This window comes from Nelumbo lutea, chromosome 6 (genome assembly GCF_056320005.1).
Source record: "Nelumbo lutea isolate HS-2025 chromosome 6, American lotus-T2T, whole genome shotgun sequence".
NCBI classification, from domain to species: Eukaryota; Viridiplantae; Streptophyta; class Magnoliopsida; order Proteales; family Nelumbonaceae; genus Nelumbo; species Nelumbo lutea.
In genome coordinates, this window is record NC_142689.1 from 69,272,705 (window position 1) to 69,292,913 (window position 20,209).

The 20,209-nt window shown below is 46.1% G+C and overlaps 1 protein-coding gene and 1 pseudogene across 1 annotated transcript; both read left to right on the plus strand.

Annotated features, from left to right (window-relative positions):
• Window positions 1–162: 162 nt before the first annotated feature.
• On the plus strand, window positions 163–723 carry LOC148849502 (G-type lectin S-receptor-like serine/threonine-protein kinase CES101 pseudogene; annotated as a pseudogene).
• Window positions 724–14,356: 13,633 nt separating this feature from the next.
• On the plus strand, window positions 14,357–17,404 carry LOC148849503 (SEC1 family transport protein SLY1-like). Its single transcript, XM_088952589.1, has 2 exons — window positions 14,357–14,642; window positions 14,819–17,404. The coding sequence occupies exons 1-2, from the start codon at window positions 14,612–14,614 to the stop codon at window positions 16,639–16,641; spliced, it is 1,854 nt and encodes a 617-aa protein (XP_088808715.1). The 5' UTR covers window positions 14,357–14,611; the 3' UTR covers window positions 16,642–17,404.
• The last annotated feature ends 2,805 nt before the right edge of the window (window positions 17,405–20,209 follow it).

Sequence of the window (20,209 nt, forward strand, 5' to 3'; positions counted from 1 at the left end):
AATTATTTTAAAAAAACGCTGTTCATCTTCCCCGACTTACGATAGAACAGCAGCGACACGGTAATCACTTCTACCTCAGATTTTGGTAACGGCGGTAACTCCCCTCGTTAATTTACAAGTTTCTCTGCTGGTCGCTGCTGTGTGTTGATTGATAGATTATCGATGTCTCTCCTCACCAAAAGAAGCAGCAACACCTATGGGAAATTCAAAATTTCCCTTCTCGCCTTTTCACTCTTTTTTGCTCTAAGAACATCCCATGACGCAGCTGCAGCAACAAGGGACACAATAATAAATGAGGGTGAAGGGGTTCAGGATTGGGATCACTTGGAGTCTGCAAGTGGAATTTTCAGACTGGGATTTTTCGGCCCGAGTGCTTCAAGGAACAGCTACCTGGGTATTTCCTACAACAAAGTTCGAGATGCAACCGTTGTCTGGGTTGCCAATCGAAATAACCCAATTGCCGATTCCTCCGGTCTTCTTACGATGGAAGGCGACGGAAAATTGAAAATCACACACAGTGGAGGCAGTGCTATTATGTTATATTCCAAACAGACCGCCGGTAACGTGACAACTACTCTATTGGACACGGAGAATTTTGTTCTGAGGGAGGTCGATTCTAATGGAACTGCAACACGGGTATTGTGGCAGAGCTTCGATTATCCCACGAACACGCTTCTGCCCGGGATGAAACTGGGCTTCGACTCGAAGACTGGACATAACTAGACTCTAACTTCTTGGCTGACCAATGAAGACCTCTCATCGGGGGATTTCTCTGTGGGCGGGGACCCAATGGGTACTAACAAGTTGTTGGCCTGGCGTCGACAGGATGTTTACTGGAAAAGAGGAGTGTGGGATGGCCGAAGCTTCAAGAGCGTCCCTGAGTTGACATCCGACTATGTCACATACAATTTCAGCTACGTCTGGAGTGAGGACGAGAGATACTTCACTTACTCCCTAAAGCAAAATTCTTCTCCTTCGTCGTTTTGGGTGCTGGATTTGAAGGAAACATCAGGCAATATAAATTCTACAACTGGAACGACAAGTATGATAGTTTCAACAATTTGTGTCCAACCCATCTGCCCTACAACTACTCCAGAGAAAACAAGAAAGGGTGTGTGGAGCAGAAGGTACCAGAGTGCAGGAGAGGAGAGTTGTTCTATTCGAAACAGAGGTATATGGATGGACTTCGATCTTTCTACACGTCCTTGGATATGAGCTTGAGGCTCAGAGACTGCAAATGTGCTGGAGCAATTGTTCTTGTATAGCTTACAAAACTTATTTTGCCGAAGAGACGAGATGCCAGCTTCGGAACAGAGATTTTCCTTTTCGGGAATCATCCTCCTGGGGTCCTATTCCTATCTATATTCTGGGTTCGTTTCTTTATCAACAATTGACAGCCAACAGTAAGCACCAAGTAACTCTATGAATCATCCATTATTTCAATTTTCAACAATTTGGTTGTAGAAAGTAGTTGATTTCCAATGCAGAAAAAGAATCAAAAGATATGCGATGGTTGTTGTACACCGTTGCCATAGTAGCCAGCGTACTGATGCCTGTTGGGTTTGGGCATCTTTTGCTGCTTGAAGAGGAGAGGTCTCAGATCAAGAGGTAACCTCTTACAGTCGATCTAAAAGTTGAAAAGAAGAAAGTCTGTGTTTAGTCAAAAGACGAGCAAGATCTTATTTTTCTCTATATTCATCAGAACAAAATGAAACAAACCAAGAGAAGTTATTACTTGAAGTTGAAGATGGGAAGGAAGTGTTATGTTTTAATCTCTGTTAAGTGGGCTTATATATTAAGTGAAACAAGTGCATTGATGGGCTATCTCGTAAGTGGGCTAAATCAAGTGATTCATTTAGGCAAAGGGTATGGGGCTTAATGAGTGGATACCACATTTTGGCCCATATAGGCTTAATGGCATCCTATTAGGTCAAAATATAAAGGCTCCTAGGTTATGGTTCCCAATATGTTAAATCATCTAACCGCCCTCTTGCTCTACCCGATTAGAGTCAAGAGTTGAGAAAACCTAAGGAAAAAAGAAGATTTAACTGAGGAAAACCACAGTCGACCTACCATTGATTTATCACTCATTCCACAAGGGTTTCCACTACTGCGATGGATATAGGTATGTATGTTTAAACCTCCTTAATAACTGCAGCATGATATTCTATGGGGTGCAACATGTCTTATTGTTCTTCGTAAATGATATTGGTATGATTCTGCAAGACTAAGGATTGATTTGCTCCCCTTTATTTATTCTTACAGGAAGATCATGAATTAAAGTTATTCAGTCCATCCAGCATTGTAGTTGTCACAAACAATTTTTCATCAGAAAATAAGCTTGGTCAGGGCGGATTTGGACCTGTTTACAAGGTAAGCTCCTGTACTCCTCAAACTCGGTCCGACCTCCTGTGTCATTGCTGTTCGTGTATCATAAGGCCAGGGAAGATGAACAATATTTTTCTTTCAAATAATTATTATAAGGGTAATATGGGAATTAAAAAATATTGCAACGGAAACAAAGTATAAGGGGTATTTGTCACAGACCCCGTATAGGTGGGGTCTTTGTAATTTACTCAAAAAAATCTATTAGTGTTATACTGAAGGAATGCCCACTTTGGAAAATAATTTGGCTGCCTAAATTTGACAAAAACCCCCTGTATTATGGGGTATAGAACAAAGACCTCCTACACTTTATTTTGTGACAAAAACCCTTCTTATACTATGACTGTGAGACAAAGACTCCCTTCTCAGTTAACTCGATTAACAGATCATTTAACGAAAATACCTTCCATTGTCGAATTAACATTTTCAAAATGGCGAAAATAGACACCCACCAAAAACCGTTAGAGATGAGTACGTGTCACCCAGCTATGATACGATGCCCATCCCCGTCTAGCTGAATTCCTTTGGTTTCTCGCCTTCGAATTCCCTACTCGTCTTCTTGTGTTCTAAGCAAAGAAAGACAAGAGCAGTAATAAATCATTAGAAGACATTACTGTCGAAGTGTCAACCAGTCGCCCGTGATCGATTCTTCTGTACAGCTTGAAGACAAGAATATCTTTCTTTTGCAGTAATGGATCATCGAATAGATTAGCAATGTTGTTTTCGGACGAGATTCCCTCCGACATCTGCTTTTACTTGCTTCTCTCTCTTTGTTTTTCCGGCGACGTAGTTGATTCTTAATCAACAAAATTTGATCTTAGAACTTCAACTCTGAACAATATGAAGCTTCTCGGAGATGCTCATTTTTGAGTAATGGCAGCTTGTGTCTCACTCGTGATTTGTCCGTCCCTAATTCCGGCGCTGGGAGGATCTTGTATAGTAAGCCCATCAGGTTCCGCCAACCGGAGACTCCTCCGTCTTCTTTCTCAACTTTTTTCTCCTTCTCGGTCATTAATCTCAACCCATCTTCCATCGCCGGATGACGAGACGATTGGCAATGCTGGTGGGTTCCTTGGCTTGGTTGGAAGAAATGTGATGTGTGGATTCGTTGCGGTTGAACTCGATACATTAATGGACGTAGAATTCAGGCACATTAATGGGAACCATGTGGGTTTGGATCTAAACAGCTTGCTTTCTACTCAGGTGGGTGATTTAGGTGCAATTAATGTGGAGCTAAGAAGCGGGGATCTCGTGAATGCTTGGTTCGATTATGATGGCCCAACTTGGTTGTTTAATATCTCTATTTCTCCGGTCAATCGATCCGCTTTTGTCATTCAATCTCGACCTGGAACGGTTTGTCAATGATTTCATGTACGTGGGTTTCTCTGGTTCGACTCAGGGGAGTATAGAGATTCATAGCATTGAACAGTGGAGCTTTAGTTTTTCATTTGGCTGAGCTTCATCTTTTTTCTCCTCGTCCCCATCCTCTTTAACAGCTGATGGAGGGTGATTTGGCCCGACATCTTAGTACGGGTACACATGGGCGTGACTTTGCTCAAGCAATGACTTAGCATGACAGCACAGCAAGCGCAACTGCAATTTGGAGGGAAGGGCCCATCGAGTTCAACCTGGCAATTCGGCGAAATAAGCTACTCGTCGAGAGCCGTCTGACCCGTACCTCCTCCCCGAGGCTAAGACGTTCCGAGCTACCTCCGAGCTCGGGACCCCCTGACCTTTCCTAATGCCCGAGCTCCTCCCAGTGGATTTTGGGCCACTCTCAAACAGGAACACCCCGATCCGCCTCTAGATACCCTGGGGTAAAGACACCTCGGGCTAGGCAGCTCGGTGTAGCTTGCCACAGGCAGCTCGCCACTTGCGGGATAGCTCGGCATAAGGTAACTCGCGAAAGAGTAATTCGACATATCGTAGGAAGATCTCCTGCCCGACCACCGTACCCGACAAATCTGGGGACAGCACCATGTCCCTTGTCAGACAGTGTCGTGCCTGCCACCTTTAGAGGGTGCCTTACACCTGACAAGCACGTACCCTGCAATGACGGCCCCGCGCGTGCCACCTCAGCCCTGCCTGTAACGGCTGCGGCAAGATGACAGTGGCGGTTATACCTGCCCTGTCAGAGGCTAGTGGGCCTGATGCAACCGAATTCTGTTATAAGAAGGCCAATCTCAAGGAACAGAGGTAACTTTCACATACTCGCGCTATCTGCACTCTTAGCCTTCATCCTCTCTTTGCATCTTTCACAGAATTCTAACTTAAGCGTCGGAGTGTTCCTGCCGGGTAAGCCCCTGGGGATTCTTCATCTTCTCCATCTCAGGTACCTTTTAGGAGCCATGTGAGTGCCAGTTAGGAGTGACCGGATTGCGCACCATCAATTGGCGTCGTCTGTGGAAACCGCTTCTAAAAGCCTTACCCTAAACCTTCACAGTTCTTTCTTCTCTGAAAATTCAACGTTCATGGCTTCTTCAAGCAATGTCGGACGTAGCATAGATATGGATAACACTAGGGAACAACCCTAGGTTCCCACGGTCTACGTTGGGCAGTTCACCATTCCCCTCTCGATGGATGGAATCCCTAGCCTGAACGTGCCGCAAGCAGTGTCGCCTGTGGGTGTTCCCCTTCCCCCCTCTGTTGAAACAACCTTTGCTGAACCGACTGTCATCCCTCTGGCGACCAGCCAGAACCAACTCGACGATTTGATGCAGTGCATGCGGGCCATGCAAGCCCAAGTGCAGCAGCTCTAGCAACACCAGCTTTACCAGTAGCAAGTGCTGCACCACGTCTCCTAGTACCACTATCAGCAGCAATTCCCTCAGCTGCCTCAACCTCAGCTTCAGCCTCAGCTCCCTCCTCAGCACATAGCCTCACGGAAAGCTAGGTCTTGCCGCCAGGATGAACGCCCTTCTCGCCAAGGAGAAGCTTCCCAAAACCCCCCTAAGAGCCAAGCCTCCTCCCGCGGCAAACAAGAAAGACTAGCCACTCCGGTCTCGCTGCGAGCAGTCAGGTCGGGAGGACCCCAGCTCGCCAGGTCTACATCACCTCGGCAATCAAAGTTCGAAACCCCGCTTCTGGAGAACTAGTTTGAGATCCTAGCTGCAGACTCTAAGCAGGATCCCTCTGTCCACAGCCATCACCTACGGCCAGAGCTGCTTCCTATGCAAACCATTCCTGACAGCACGGAGGTGAGCAGCACCAATGCGGAGCCCGCCAAGAAGCAGAGACACCCCCGCCGAGCTCGTCGGTCTACCACCCACAACCTGCCCGAGCTTAAAGGAAGGGAAGAGGTAAGCTCGGGTGAAGTTAAAGCTCCCCTTCTTTCTGTTCCTTCCCCCCTGTCTCCCGAGCTCCTGGTTGTTCCAATGCCTAAGGACTTCAAGCTCCCCCCTCTCGACAAGTATGATGGGTCGTTCGACCCAAATGATCATGTGGACGCGTTCCAGTCACAGATGCACTTGGCGAGGGCCAGTGAGTCTTGCATGTGTGTGGCTTTCTCCACCACTTTCAGAGGAGCGACCCGCACATGGTACCGAAACCTTGCACTCGGATCTATAAGAAGTTGGGCACAGTTCGCGCAAGCCTTCACATCCCATTTCGTCACCAGCAAGCGGTGCCCGTGAACTTAGGAAAGCCTTCTCAGCATAGTCCAGAGAGAGGGAGAGTCCATTCGGGGCTATATCAAGCGGTTCAATGATGCATGCATGCAGATACCGTGCCTGGATCCCACAGTGCGTATCGCAGCAGCCAAGAAGGGCGTGACTCACAAAGAATTTATGTGGCACATGGTTGTCAACCAGCCGGCGACCATAATTGAGTTCCTCAAGCTTGCGGACAGGTTCATAGCCACAGAAGAAGAGATCAACCAGAAGGGCGAGAGCGTGCCCGAGAAAAGAAAAAGAGAAGGAGAACCTTCCAGCCAAGGAGGTAGCCGAAAGAAGAAGGATGTAGCTCGGGGGACAAAGTCGGGTCAGCCGTTCCGAGCTCTTGTAGCGGACCGAACTGATTACACCCCACTGAACGCGAAGCGGGCCGAGATCCTGATGGCAATCAAGGATGTCCCGTATGTGAAGTGGCCACCTCGTCTGAGGGGGAATCCTAATGAAAGAAATAAAAATTTGTATTGTAGTTTTCACAGAGACCACGGTCATAGTACCGAGAACTGTAAGAACCTACGCGACGAAATAGAGGAGCTCATCCCTCGCAGATATTTAAGGAACTTTGTATAGAACAATAATAATAATAATAATAATAATAATAATAATAATAATAATAATAATAATAATAATAATAATAATAATAATAAGGCAGGTCAGCAAGGGGAGCACGGTAAGGATGCGCTCGGGTCCAGTAGCAGGCCGGCCGAACAGTCACAGAGGCAGCCTCCGGAAGAGAGGCCGGTTCGGGGCACCATCAACATGATAATGGGAGGCTCGATCATTGCAGGTTGTACCTCAGCAACAGCTTGGATGTCAGTTCGTGAAGCCACCAAGGAAGAACAAAATCCTCTGAAGCGGCCGAAGACGGAAGAACCAATCTTCTTCACGGAGGACGATGCATGAGGGGTCCACTACCCCCACGACGACGCGCTTGTCATAAAACTAAGGATCAATGATTTCGAGGTCAGGCGTGTCCTCGTTGACTCAGGTAGCTCGGCAGATATCCTCTTCAAAGCCGCCTTCGACCAGCTTCAGTTGTAGGGAAGTGACTTGCGGTCCACAAACACCCCCTTGGTGGGTTTCAGCAGAGAAGAAGTTAGGCTCCTTGGGAAAGTAACAGTACCTGTGGAAGTCGGCACATGGCCCTGCGTAGTTAGACTCAACCATGACTTCCTGGTGGTCGTGACCCTCTCCCCATACAACGCCATAATAGGCCGGCCGATCGCCCATGTCCTATGGGCAGTGGTCTCCACGTATCATTTGGTGATGAAGTTCCCTACGGACTTTGGTGTGGGGGTAGCGCGGGGTGACCAGCTTGAGTCTCGCTAGTGCTATGTCACTGCCCTTAAGGGGAAGACCAAGGTGGGCGACGACCTCGAACTGGAGCGGCCTACAGAGCAGAGCGAAGAGCGAGCTGCACCCATGGAAGAAACAGTTGCTGTTCCAACTTCAACAGCAGATCCAACTTGGACACTTCAGATCGGTGCTTCAGTCCAGGAACCCTTGCGATCCGAACCAGTAAGTTTCCTACTTCAAAACTTAGATGTTTTTGCATGGTCCGCAGCAAAGATGCTGACAAACCTAACTACTGATCCTGTAGTTAGGTCTGTTAGACAGAAGAAACGCAACCTAGCCCTGAAGCAATGGAAAGCTATCGACGATGAGGTCGCGAAGCTCCTCGCAACCGAATTCATAAGAGAAGTCCATTATCCGAGCTGGGTAGCCAACCCCATTCTGGTAAAGAAGGCTAACGGAAAGTGGCGCATGTGCATCAACTACACCGACCTAAACTGAGCCTACCCAAAAGACTGCTTCCCCCTCCCCAGAATCGACCGCTTAGTGGATGCGACCTTGGAGCACGAGTTGTTGAGTTTCTTAGACGCTTATTCGAGCTATAACCAGATCAGGATGGACCCCGCCGACGAAGAAAAGATTGCCTTCATCACAGAGTTCGGTCTATATTGTTACAAGATTATGCCCTTTGGGTTGAAAAACGCTGGGGCAACCTTTCAAAGGCTTGTAAATAAATTGTTTGAGCCATTAATTGGTAGAAAAATAGAGTGTTATGTAGACGACATGGTCGTCGAGACCCAATTCTCACACGAATTAATACAAGACTTACATTCTGTATTCCAAATTCTGAGATGATTTAATATGAAATTGAATCCAAACAAGTGTGTCTTTGGTGTTACCTCGGGCAAATTCCTAGGATACATCGTTAATCAGCGCGGTATTGAAGCCAACCCGGATAAGATTAAGGCCATTTTAGACATGAGACCACCCCAGAAGTTGAAGGAGGTTCAGAGGTTGAGTGGCCGCCTAGCCGCCCTGAGCCACTTTATGTCCAAGTCGGTGGACTGTTGTCTGCCTTTCTTTAAGGCAATTAAAAGCAAAGGGTTCGAATGGACCCAAGACTGCCAGCTTGTGCTTGACGAGGTCAAGAAATACCTCGCTAGTGTGTCAATCTTAATCCGGCCTGAAGAGGGCGATATTTTAGAGTTGTACCTCTCGGCAAGTGACGAATTGGTCTGTTCGGTACTAATAAAAGAAGTAGATCGGGTCCAAAGACCCATCTATTATGTTAGTAAAGTATTGCAGGGAGCAGAGATGAGATATCCAGAGATAGAGAAGCTAGCCTATGCACTAGTTATCACAACTCGAAAGCTCTGTCCGTACTTCCAAGTTCATACTATTATCGTCCTCACCGACAAACCTCTGAGGCAAGTCTTACTTAAGCCCGACGTCTCTGGTCGACTGACGAAATGGACCATTGAGCTCAGCGAGTACGACCTTCAATACAAGCCAAAAACTGCTATTAAGGCCCAAGCCTTAGCAGATTCCATTGCCAAGTGCACTTTCAGCTCCGAAGTCCCCAGGCTGGTCGAGCACGAGGCCCCCAGTTCGGGCGAGCCCGGATCTCCCAAGCCAGTTGAGTCCGGGCCCTGTGAAGTAGCAACCGGTGTGGCATCTCTCCTAGTTAGGCCAAGCGCGAACTGGGATGAGGAGCCTTGGATCCTTTACGTAGATGGCTCCTCAATCCAGCAGGGCAACGGAGCCGGAATAATCTTGCATGGCCCAAGTGGCATGAAATTGGAGTACGCACTACGCTTCGAGTTCGTGGCATCCAACGATGAAGCGGAATACGAAGCGTTGATAGCTGGACTAGCCTTAGCTAGGGAAGTAAAAGCCAAGCACATCGTCATTTGCAGCGACTCCCAGCTCATAGTCAACCAAGTCACAGGAGATTACGAAGCTCGTGAACCAACCATGGTTGCTTACTTAGCCAAAGTAAGAGAGGCCCTACTCAACTTCCAGTCACACTTCATTAGGCAAATCCCGAGGTCGGAGAATGCTGAGGCCGACACCCTATCCCGGTTAGCCAGCACCAGCGACATCACTATGAGAACAGTGTACATAGAGGACCTACCTCAGCCTAGCATTCTCGGGGGGGCAGAGGAGGTCACTCCTGTCATTCAAGCAGAGCCAAGCTGGATTGACCCGCTCGCGAGCTTCTTGCTACATGGGAGATGAGATGCGTACCAACCTTGATCTACTCGACGAAGTAAGAGACCTCGCGTGCATCAGGACTGCAGCTTATCAACAAAGAGTAGCTCGGTACTATAACGCCAAGGTCAAGAAGTGGAACATCCGCGTCGATGACCTAGTCCTTCGTAAAGTTATGGTACCTGAGCCCGGCGCTGGCAAGCTCGGGTCCAACTGGGAAGGACCTTATTGAGTAAAACGAGTGCTCGGGGAAGGAACATACGAGCTCGAAACCCTCGAAGGAAGACAGGTACCTCGAGCATGGAACATTGTCAACTTAAGATAGTATTACCTGTGACAACTGAGTAGACTATGAGTCACTCCCAGACTACAAGCCGCTTCTCCAGCCTAAGGGCTAAAACGCAGAGCTAATGAAAGACCCCAGCACCACATGAGACCTAGCCGCCTCATCGGCATAGGCTAAGCACTTGTAATGCCTAAGGCGCAGGCAGCCCGGGTACGAACCTTGTGATGCATAGCCCGCCCCCAGCATGCAATGGGTTGAACCCGCCAAGGACAACCAATGTCAACTCAAACTGGGCGCAGACAGGTCGGGCATATACCCTACTATGTTACTCGCCTCGATGCACAATACCCCTACTAAGTACTGGAAGACGGTTCGGGGTAACGACAGTTGAGAAACCCTCATTTCGGGTGTTTAGCTTAATAGCTTAATAGTTCAGGATAAAATAATCACTTTAGCAAGTAAAGAGAGTAAATTGCACAACATGTAGCAAGGTGTATTTTCATTACAAATATTTCATTACAAGAAGTCGGTTACAAAAAGAAAAAAGATCAAGCTCGCAAATACAAGGACTGAGCTACTTTGGAGGCTCGTTGCCTTCGCCAGGGACCTCCTCAGGGGCAGTAACCAGACTAGTGGCCTTTGCTTCATCATCGGTGCCTTCGTCCTCAGAGTTCGAATCATCCGCTGACTGAGGCACTATGTCATCAGTGATCCGTGAAGTAGTGATGGCGCTTGTATCAAGACCGGGGTGGAGATGTCTAATCAACCACCGGTTGAGCTTGAAGCCCTTGCGGTAGGCCTCGGTCATCACATCATCAAATCTTGAAGATTGGACGTAGTCGATAACTGCTTGAACCTTATTCTCCTTGAGGGCATCCTCGAAGACCTCGGTCTTCTCTTTAAGGTCGGCTCGGAGGTACTCCACCTCGCACTCCAGCTTCCCTTTTGCTTCCTTGAGGCCCTGCACCTCGAGCTTCAGGGCGTATCGGTCTGCCTTGAGACCGTCCCAGTCTGCCTTGAGACTGTCCCGGTCTGCCTTGAGACTGTCAACCTCAAGCCTCAAGGCTTCTTGGCTGAAATTAAACCCGTTCACTTCGGCCCTCAGTCTGTCCTTGTCTTGGGCCAACTCGCTCTTCTCTACCAACAACACCACAATAAAGCTCTTCTGAGCTAAGGCATCATTCTGCAGGCGGTGGATTTGACCGCGAGCTACCCTCAGCTCGGTATGAGCTGCGCATGATGACTTCTCAGCTTCCAAAGCCCGTTTCATATGCCGATCAGATTAAAAGGTCAAAGCACGCACGACTGAGTTCACCTACAAGAAGGAGACCAGTCAAAAAAAAAAAAAAGAAGAGAGATAGAGAAGAGAAAGAAAGAGAGTCTTTTACAAGGAACTCACCACCATGGTATGAGAAGCAGCCTGGGCACCGAGCTGACCAGGAGTGAGATCATCCCATTCTGTGACCTCCTCCAGGTACACAGCCTCCTTGCTCTTTTGGAAACTACACCGGGGGTTCAAGACACTTTCGCCCCCCTGACTCTCCGAGCTAGACACCGTCATCTCTACCACATGGGCGGACTCCTTGGAAGCCTCGGCGGCAACACCAACAGGGCAGGCCCCGGCTGTAGCCTTTGCAGAGCGTGCCTCGGCTTCTGTAGCACCTCTAGCAGCAGTCTCGACAGGCTCAGTGGTGAGCTCTGCTACTGTCTTGGGCCCCTGAGGCGCCATGTCCTCCTCCATATCGATGACGGGCTGAATGCCAGGGAGATCGGGCTCCGGAACCGGGGCCTATGAAGGCTGAGCCTCGATAGAGGCCTGCTAAGACTCAATGTGCGCCTTCTTGGCTATGCGCTTCTTTCTCTTCATCTGGCGGAAGAGCCTCTAACCGTCTATCTTGTTCGTCTCCATAGGACCTGCAGTGAAGCTCGGCGTTAGTAACCCCGAAGTAAGCACGTAGACAAAAAGGCTGGAGTAAAGAAAAACCTACCTGAGCTCAAGCCGGTCTAGATGAGCTTCTCCTCGGCTGTGAAGTCCTTGTAATTCAACCCAAGCTGAGCCCACGACTAAAGTGACTTCTTGGTCTTCCCATCGAGGATAACATCGGGGTCTTGAATGGCCACCCTCCAGTCATTTGGGAAGGGCCACCCCGTGCTGCTTCGAACTACGAAGTAGTCCCGCTTCCAGGCCGGGACTTTACTCGGGAGCTTGTGCATTAATTTAAAACCCGGGCGGGGAAACAGATAATAAGCCCGCCTATGCCCGGGGACAGTGCCCAAAGCGCTCTTCTTTATTGCCAAGATAGTACTAAGGATATCTAGGTCAATGGGGAGGGAGCAGTCGAAGCAAAGGGAAATGGTCTCAACCACATTTCGTATGGAATTCGGGTGAAGCTGGTCCAAGGTAATGTTAAAGTGCACCAATACCTCAACAATCAGGGGATGAAGAGGAAGTTGGAGTCCAGCGACCAGTTGCTCCCTGAAGACCACGATCTCATCGGGACCGTGCCCCCATTGGAAGCTGCCGGAGGGGAGACTGTAAGAGTACCCCCCAGGAAGGTTGAACCTCTGTATGAGGTCCTGGAGTCTCTCCGGAGTCATGGTGGAAGGGTCGAACTGGTCTGGCACCCGACCTCGGTGGGAGGTGGATGCCAGATGACCCGAAGGCACCCGTACATCGGGCGACTGGGTGGAAGAAGAGCCACCCTGAGCCGAGGTACCCACCTCGGGCTCGTTGATGAGGCTATCTACACTAGACGACATCACAGCGTGGAAAGGAAAGAATATTCGGAAAAAGAAAGGAAGCTTGGGGACTCACCGCAGGAAACACGAATTGAACTAAGGGGAATAATCGAACTGGGAACCTCAAACGCGAGCTCAACACTGACGCTGAAGGCTTTGTGGCGAAGAAATGACCAATGGTCCCCCACTATTTATAGCCGTTGCCCTTGGGCATTAACGGTCAAGATGGAGACGATCCAACTACTCTCAAAATAACTGGCTACGGGTTCCTCGAGGTGAAATTAGTTTAGTGTGTTTTTTGGCGTCCGCGAAGTCTGAATCGCGTGACATCTGCGCGTAAACCGAACACGACCCAGGTTCCTTTTGACTGAGCCGGGAACTAGACCGGTCCAGCTAGGCGAGTCACGTGACGAAGCGGCATGAGTACCGAAGCCAAATCCACCCGGTGCGACATGAACTCCCTGCGCTAGGTCAACACCGCCAGCACAGGGAGTGGAGGGCAATTGATGGAGGGTGATTTGGCCCAACCTCTTAGCACGGGTACACGTGGGCATGACCTTGCTCAAGCAATGACTCAGCATGACAGCACAGTAGGCGCAACTACAACTCGGAGGGAAGGGCCCACCGAGTTCAGCCAGGCAACTCGACGGGATAAGCTACTCGCCGAGAGCCGCTTGACCCACACCTCCTCCCCGAGGCTAAGACGTTCCGAGCTACCTTCGAGCTCGGGACCCCCTGACCTTTCCTAATGCCCGAGCTCCTCCCAGTGGATTTTGGGCCACTTCCAAACAGGAACACCCCGATCCGCCTCTAGATACCCCGAGGTAAAGACACCTCGGACCAGGCAGCTCGGTGTAGCTTGCCACGGGCAGCTCGCCACTTGCGGGATAGCTCGGCACAAGGTAACTCGCAAAAGAGCAGTTCGGCATATCGCAGGAAGATCTCCTGCCCGACCACCGTACTCGACAAATTTGGGGACATCAGCCATGTCCCTCATTAGACAGTATTGTGCCTGCCACCTTAGAGGGTGCCTTACACTTGACAGGCACGTACCCTGCAATGACGGCCCCGTGCGTACCACCTCATCCCTACCTGTAACGGCTGTGGCAAGATGATAGTGGCGGTTATAACTGCCCTGTCAGAGGCTAGTGGGCCTGATGCAACGAAGCCCAATCTCAAGGAACAGAGGTAACTTCCACATACTCGCACTATCTACATTCTTAGCCTTCATCATCTCTTTGCATCTTTCACAGAATTCTAACTTAAGCGTCAGAGTATTCCCATCGGGCAAACCTCCGGGGATTCTTCATCTTCTCCATCTCAAGTACCTTTTAGGAACACGCGAATGCTATTTAAGAATGACCGGATTGCGCACCATCAACAGCTAACGCATCAAATTCAGCAACTCCTACCATCTTTGCTTCGCACTCCAACAAATCATCCTGCCATAACGAGCTCCGTGAGCAAAGACCCGTCGCGGTGGCGGGTGGTAACAACTGTAGCTTTTTTTCTGGCTATTTTTGCGGTGTTCTTATTTAATTCAAAAGAGGGTTAAAATTTTCTAAATAGTTATTATAACGATAGTAAGGTGATTAAAAAATATTATAACGGCGGATTTTAAACGAAAGAGGATCTATTCACGATCATAATTTACCCTATTTTCAATGCAAGGCGGTAAAGATTGCTCGAACGGGCTATGCCCTGACCGAAGCCGAACTCGATCTAATATTAGCGTCGTTTTGACTGTCATATTCAGTGGCAAACAAGAAGTCGTTTTACATTATTACATTATTACCGAGACTATTGCATCATTTTTAGCCTTCTCAGAGACAGACAGGTCCCTTTCCTTCCCTTCTCATTCCCATTTCTCACTTCCCCAATCTCTCTCTCTCTGAAGGAGAAGGAGAAGCGAAGCAGAAGCAAAACAACAGAAATTCAGATCTGAAACCGACTAGCAGAGTAAGCTCTACAAATCTCTGCTTGTAGAGAAGTAGAAAGGACTCTGAGCGCTGGAGGTTGACAGACGGCAATGGCTCTCAATCTTCGACAGAAGCAAACTAGTAAGATACTAAGACTTTCTTCATCTCATCCTCCTTTCATTTTACATTCATTTAGGAACAAGAAAGCTTAAAACAAATAAACAAATCGAACCCCTAATTTTTCATTTTATTAACATGCTGCTTATATTCTCATCCCATTTTAAATTGGTGAATTTCAACCCATATTTAACGAGTAGGTTGTATCATTCGGATGTTGAATCTGAATCAACCCTTGAACTCGAGCGGGAATTCTGACGAAGAGGTTTACAAGATCCTGGTGTATGATAAGTTCTGCCAGAACATTCTCTCGCCACTGATCCATGTCAAAGAGCTCCGCAAATATGGAGTTACGTTGTACTTCCTCATCGACAAGGAGAGGAAGCCAGTTCCTGACGTCCCGGCTGTCTATTTCGTGCAGTCGACTCCATATAACATTCAACGCATCGCCGCTGATGCCTCTGCTTCTCTCTACGAGAGCTTCCACCTCAATTTTTCATCGTCCATCCCCCGGCCGCTGCTCGAAAGTCTCGCTTCTGGAACTCTAAAAACTGACTCAATTCATCGGATCTCGAAGGTGCACGATCAGTACTTGGAATTTATAACCCTGGAGGATAACATGTTTTCTCTTGCGCAAAAGTTTTGTTATGTCCAATTGAACGATCCCTCGGCTGGAGATCGCGAGATCGAAGAGATCGTGGAGAAGATTGTAAGTGGACTGTTCTGTGTTCTGGCAACACTTGCGGTAGTTCCCATCATAAGGTGCCCACGAGGTGGGCCTGCGGAAATGGTTGCTTCTGCACTGGATTTACGACTGCGTGATCATTTGCTGTCAAAGAATAATTTGTTTACTGAAGGGGGCAACTTGGGGAGCTCCTTCCAGCGGCCAATCCTGTGTATATTTGACCGAAATTTTGAGCTTTCGGTAGGAATTCAGCATGATTTTAGGTATCGTCCACTCGTTCATGATGTTCTTGGGTTGAACCTCAATAGGCTGACTGTTCAAGGGGAGAAGGGGGGCCCAAAATCATATGAATTGGACAACTCGGATCCCTTCTGGATGGGAAATGGGTCATTAGAATTCCCGGAAGTTGCAGTGGAGATTGAAAACCAATTGAACAAATACAAGAAGGATGTGGACGAGGTGAACAAGCGCACAGGTGGAAAAGATGAGGCAGATTTTGATGGGCAGGATTTGATTGGTAACACAAAGCATTTGATGAATGCAGTGAACTCATTACCTGAGCTGACAGAGAGAAAGCAGGTCATTGATAAGCACACCAATATTGCTACTGTGCTGTTAGGTGAGATCAAGGAGAGATCCTTGGATTCTTATGCAAAGAAGGAGAATGATATGCTGACAAAAGGAAGCATTGATCGAAATGAACTTCTTAGTGTTCTAAAAGGGAAAGGCTCAAAGGTTGATAAGCTACGGTTTGCAATCATTTATCTTCTTTCTGCAGAAACCACACCTCATTCAGACTTGGAAGCAGTGGAAGCAGCACTAAGAGAGTCTGAGGTGGATACTTGTGCTTTTCAATATGTAAAGAAGATAAAATCACTAAATGTCTCATTGGCTTCTGCTAACTCTGCTAGCAGGAGTAACATTGTTGACTGGGCTGAGAAGCTCTATGGGCAGTCAATAGGTGCTGTTACAGCGGGTGTGAAGAATCTTTTGTCAAGTGATCGACAGCTTGCATTGACAAGAACAGTGGATGCACTTATGGACGGAAAACCCAATCCTGAAATTGAATCCTACCTCATCTTCGATCCTCGAGCCCCAAAATCAATCTCTGGTGTGGGTACTAAAGGACCATTTAAGGAAGCAATTGTGTTCATGATAGGTGGTGGTAATTACATGGAATATGGGAGCTTGCAAGAGTTTGCACACCGTCAGCAGCCAGCCAAGCATGTTATATATGGAACGACAGAGGTTCTTACAGGTGCTGAATTTGTTGAGCAGCTTACAGTTTTGGGACAAAAGATGGGACTAGGAAATAGTGGTGTTCCTTCATCCCATTGATACGGATGTTATGATTAAGCCTTAGCTTTTGATGGGGCATTTGTGGAAGCAACTTGCCTTTAGGCAATTCAAATTAGTGAAAGCCACTGGTGTAGAGGGACAAGTTATTTACTTGAAGCTGGCATAGAGGGACAACTTCTTAGTGTTCTAAAAGTGAATTTGGCTATGCATTGCCTTTTATGCATCTGAGATCAGCATGATGTTTGTTGATGTGAGTGTGCTTCCACCAATTAAATATTAAAAAGTTGACCTCCAGGGGGAATTGCTGATTATCATCCACAAATTGAGGTATAAAGTCTGTCTTTGGGATCACAATGAGCTTATGTATTCCCGTTTGATATATTGCTTGGAAATTGTTAGGCAATAATAGTTAAGGAGTTCTAAAACTTCAAGGTTATGGCCAAGCTTGACTTTCATTTTCTGTTGGTATGATTCACTTTTCAATTGACTAGCAAGTTGTTTTTTGTATTTTCAGAAGATACCAGTTAAAATTGTGCTTGATATATAGAGTCAGTGTTTGAAAAAAACCATGGATTTTAGTCCTTGAGACTCACCTTGATACAAACCTCAAGGAAAATGCCTCGAAGCTTATGCCAGAAAGTATAAAGCACATTTCTCACATATTGTGTTGTCTTACATGTGTATATACACGGGCAGCAAATAGATTCTTGTAATTATAGCTATGTATACACATGTATATGTATGTACTTGTGATTATATTTATGCTTTTACATATTTACAAATGTACTCTATTTCATTTAAAGTGTTTAGTAGTTATTAAATGGTTTGTAAGCTCTTGATATTCTTACAGTTTTCGTTATATGATTAGATATTCTTTTGTATGCTTTTCCCATAAAAAATATGCCCCTTTTGAGTATATTTCTACACTTTTATTTTAGTTTCTTGTTTCTTAAAAAAATGAACTCATTTATATGCTTGAAGCTTATGCCTCATGCATCTAAAGGTCCTAGTGCCTCACTTAATACCTTATTTTTAATCTTTCTAGAGACAAATTTTATAGCACCTCCAAGTCTCAATACCTTAGTAGAATATGCCTCTCTAATGGGGTTGACTATTGCCTATGATACGAGTTCAGATTAGCTGAAGTTCTCACACTGTTAAGCAGGCTGTGGAGCCAATTAAAAGAGTATACATTAATTTGACACAAGAAGGGCGATTCCTGTGTGTGAATCCCTCCAATAGAGACTCATGGGAGTGGTTTGAATTTTTATATTTGATTTGTTTTATTTTAATTTTCTCTCTGTGCCTTAACCCTCCTTTCTCTCCAGCCTCCAGCCTCTACCCCCTCCACCCCATGCAGGTCACTGTCAGTAAAACTTGGGCAAGTTGAAATCTTTGAGTTGCCATGGCCACCTAGTATAGAAATCATCATGCCTTCCATTCTTGGTACACCAGAACCCTTCATCTAAAAATCTGCAATATTTAGATCCCAGAACCAGTCTCCTTTAACAAATCATAGTCTTCACCACCCTCTGCAAGAAACCCTACTCGTTTATCTTGACCAGTCACATTGAAACCCAACCACATAAATCTCTATGACTGCCTGTGAACAGGAATCCTCTATTGACAACCTTATAGTCCAAGTAAAAGAAACAGTAAAGAAAACACACCACTGTAACAAAGAAAAAACCCAAGTGTCTCCAAGGATGGTTCATGTAGTTTCAGATGCTTGAGCAATGCAGCAGCAAACACTTGGTTAGATCAGTTTGAGTCTCTTTGGAAACCCAAAAAGAAGTTAACAGATTTGAAGGAAGAAATGGTCTGAAAAAGGCCTTTGGCCTCATTCTCGTCTTATTGCTGAAAACTAAAAGTGGGTGTACTTAGTTCTTGTTATTTTGAAAGTACTAGTTATAGTAACTCTCAGACTTGCTATTCATAATAATTCTCGTAATTACTATTTTTAGTAAACTCGTAGTTTGCTATTTTTAGTTATTTTGATGTCTTTAAATTAAAGTAGCTTTAGTTGGATTAGGAAAGTGTTATTGGAGTTGTTTAGGAGTTGGATTTCTTATTTATTGTCCTAATGGGTTTGTTATTGGATTTATCTTAGTTCTTAAGTAAGTAGGAGTTGTGTTTGGTCAGTTTTCTAGTCCAAATTAAGAGTCTGAAAGGGGACATCCGAATAAAAAATATTGAGTCTATAAAGAGTCATTGTAATTGGAATTAAAAAAGAGTGATTTGATGAAATAAAGACTGGTTTAGTGAATTCTGGTTGTTGCCAGAGGTTCTCTGTCCCTTTGTCTCTCTCTCTCTCTAAGTGATCTATCTCTTTGCTGTTCTCCCTAACAGCAAGAATCCTACTTGTTTTTCCTTCTATATTCTTCATCTCTAATCACCCTCACAGCTCATTCACCCCACAAAGCACGCCACCATATCCTAAATTAGTAGGATCCTACCCCATCCTACATCATTGAGCTTCTTAAGAAATTCCAGAAGCAGAAAGGCATGATTTCTGGATCTTGAGCAAGTGGGTTCTTAATCATTTGGAGAATGATGGATTAATGGGGTTATTCTTAAAGCAACTCGAGATGGGTTTTGGATGGGAGGAGTGTTTTTTTTTTTGATCAATGATGGGAGGAGTGTTTTCTTTGTGTTATTTTTTTATAATTCAGGTTATTGTAGGAAACCGAGCAGGAGAGGGTGAATAAAACAATAGAAGAGTGGTGGCATGCAAGCAGGACTATTCATGATGGCAAATCTTTCTTTATTACCCAGTTCCTGTGAGCTAATTATTTCGACAGATATACAGAGAGAAATGAAATGGGTGTGGTTAAAGCAAGAGAGAATTCATGGATAAGGAGGTTTTCACTGTCTTTTGTTGCTAACCGTTGGCATAGAGTTTCTTTAAAGAACAAAAATGGGCAAGATGGGGCATGACTATTTTTCATGTTGCAAGCCACATCAGTTTCTTTGCTGAGCTGATTTTTCATTCTGAAAATAATGAGACCAATGGCAAGAATTTTGTAACCAAATGCTCTAATGGTATTTATTCTTGCCCAGAATGAACAAGAATTAAAAAAAATGAAATCCTGAGTAACGAACCAAACATGGCCTAAACGTCTGATTTTTCATTTAGATCCAATTCAAATCCGGGAAATATATGTCAAAAAGGCTTGAGAGAGAGAGGCGAGAGAGAGCGAAGAACCACTCCCTTTAGTTTCTATTAGAGGGTCTCACACATGGGAATGGATGTTCTTGTGTAAAACTAGCATATATTCTTTCAATTCAGATTAATCGAGCGAACACCATGGTTGTGTAACGGACTATGCATCAGTGCCCTATAAGAGCCCCCACATGCACATCGCGTGCATTGGAAACATCTCCCGTGTGAGCGCAGATGTAGATGAGAGTAAAATTACAAAAAAAATGTCTAGATTCTCTTTCGCTTACTATGTTTATTTTACTCTTTTTTTACATGAAACGATCTCTATACTTCTTTTTAACAAAGAATTAAAGTATTTGACTGATTAGCAAAGAATAAAACCATTTCTTTTTAACAAAGAAAAACAGTTAAAAAAAGAAAACCTGAACTTGGGCATTTTTGTAA

Bases quoted from the DNA above. Each gene is read 5' to 3' on its own strand.
- LOC148849503 (XM_088952589.1), top strand. From the start codon at position 14,612: ATGGCTCTCAATCTTCGACAGAAGCAAACTA. The intron at 14,643-14,818 runs GTAAGATACTAA...TTTAACGAGTAG, and splicing joins TCTTCGACAGAAGCAAACTA to GTTGTATCATTCGGATGTTG.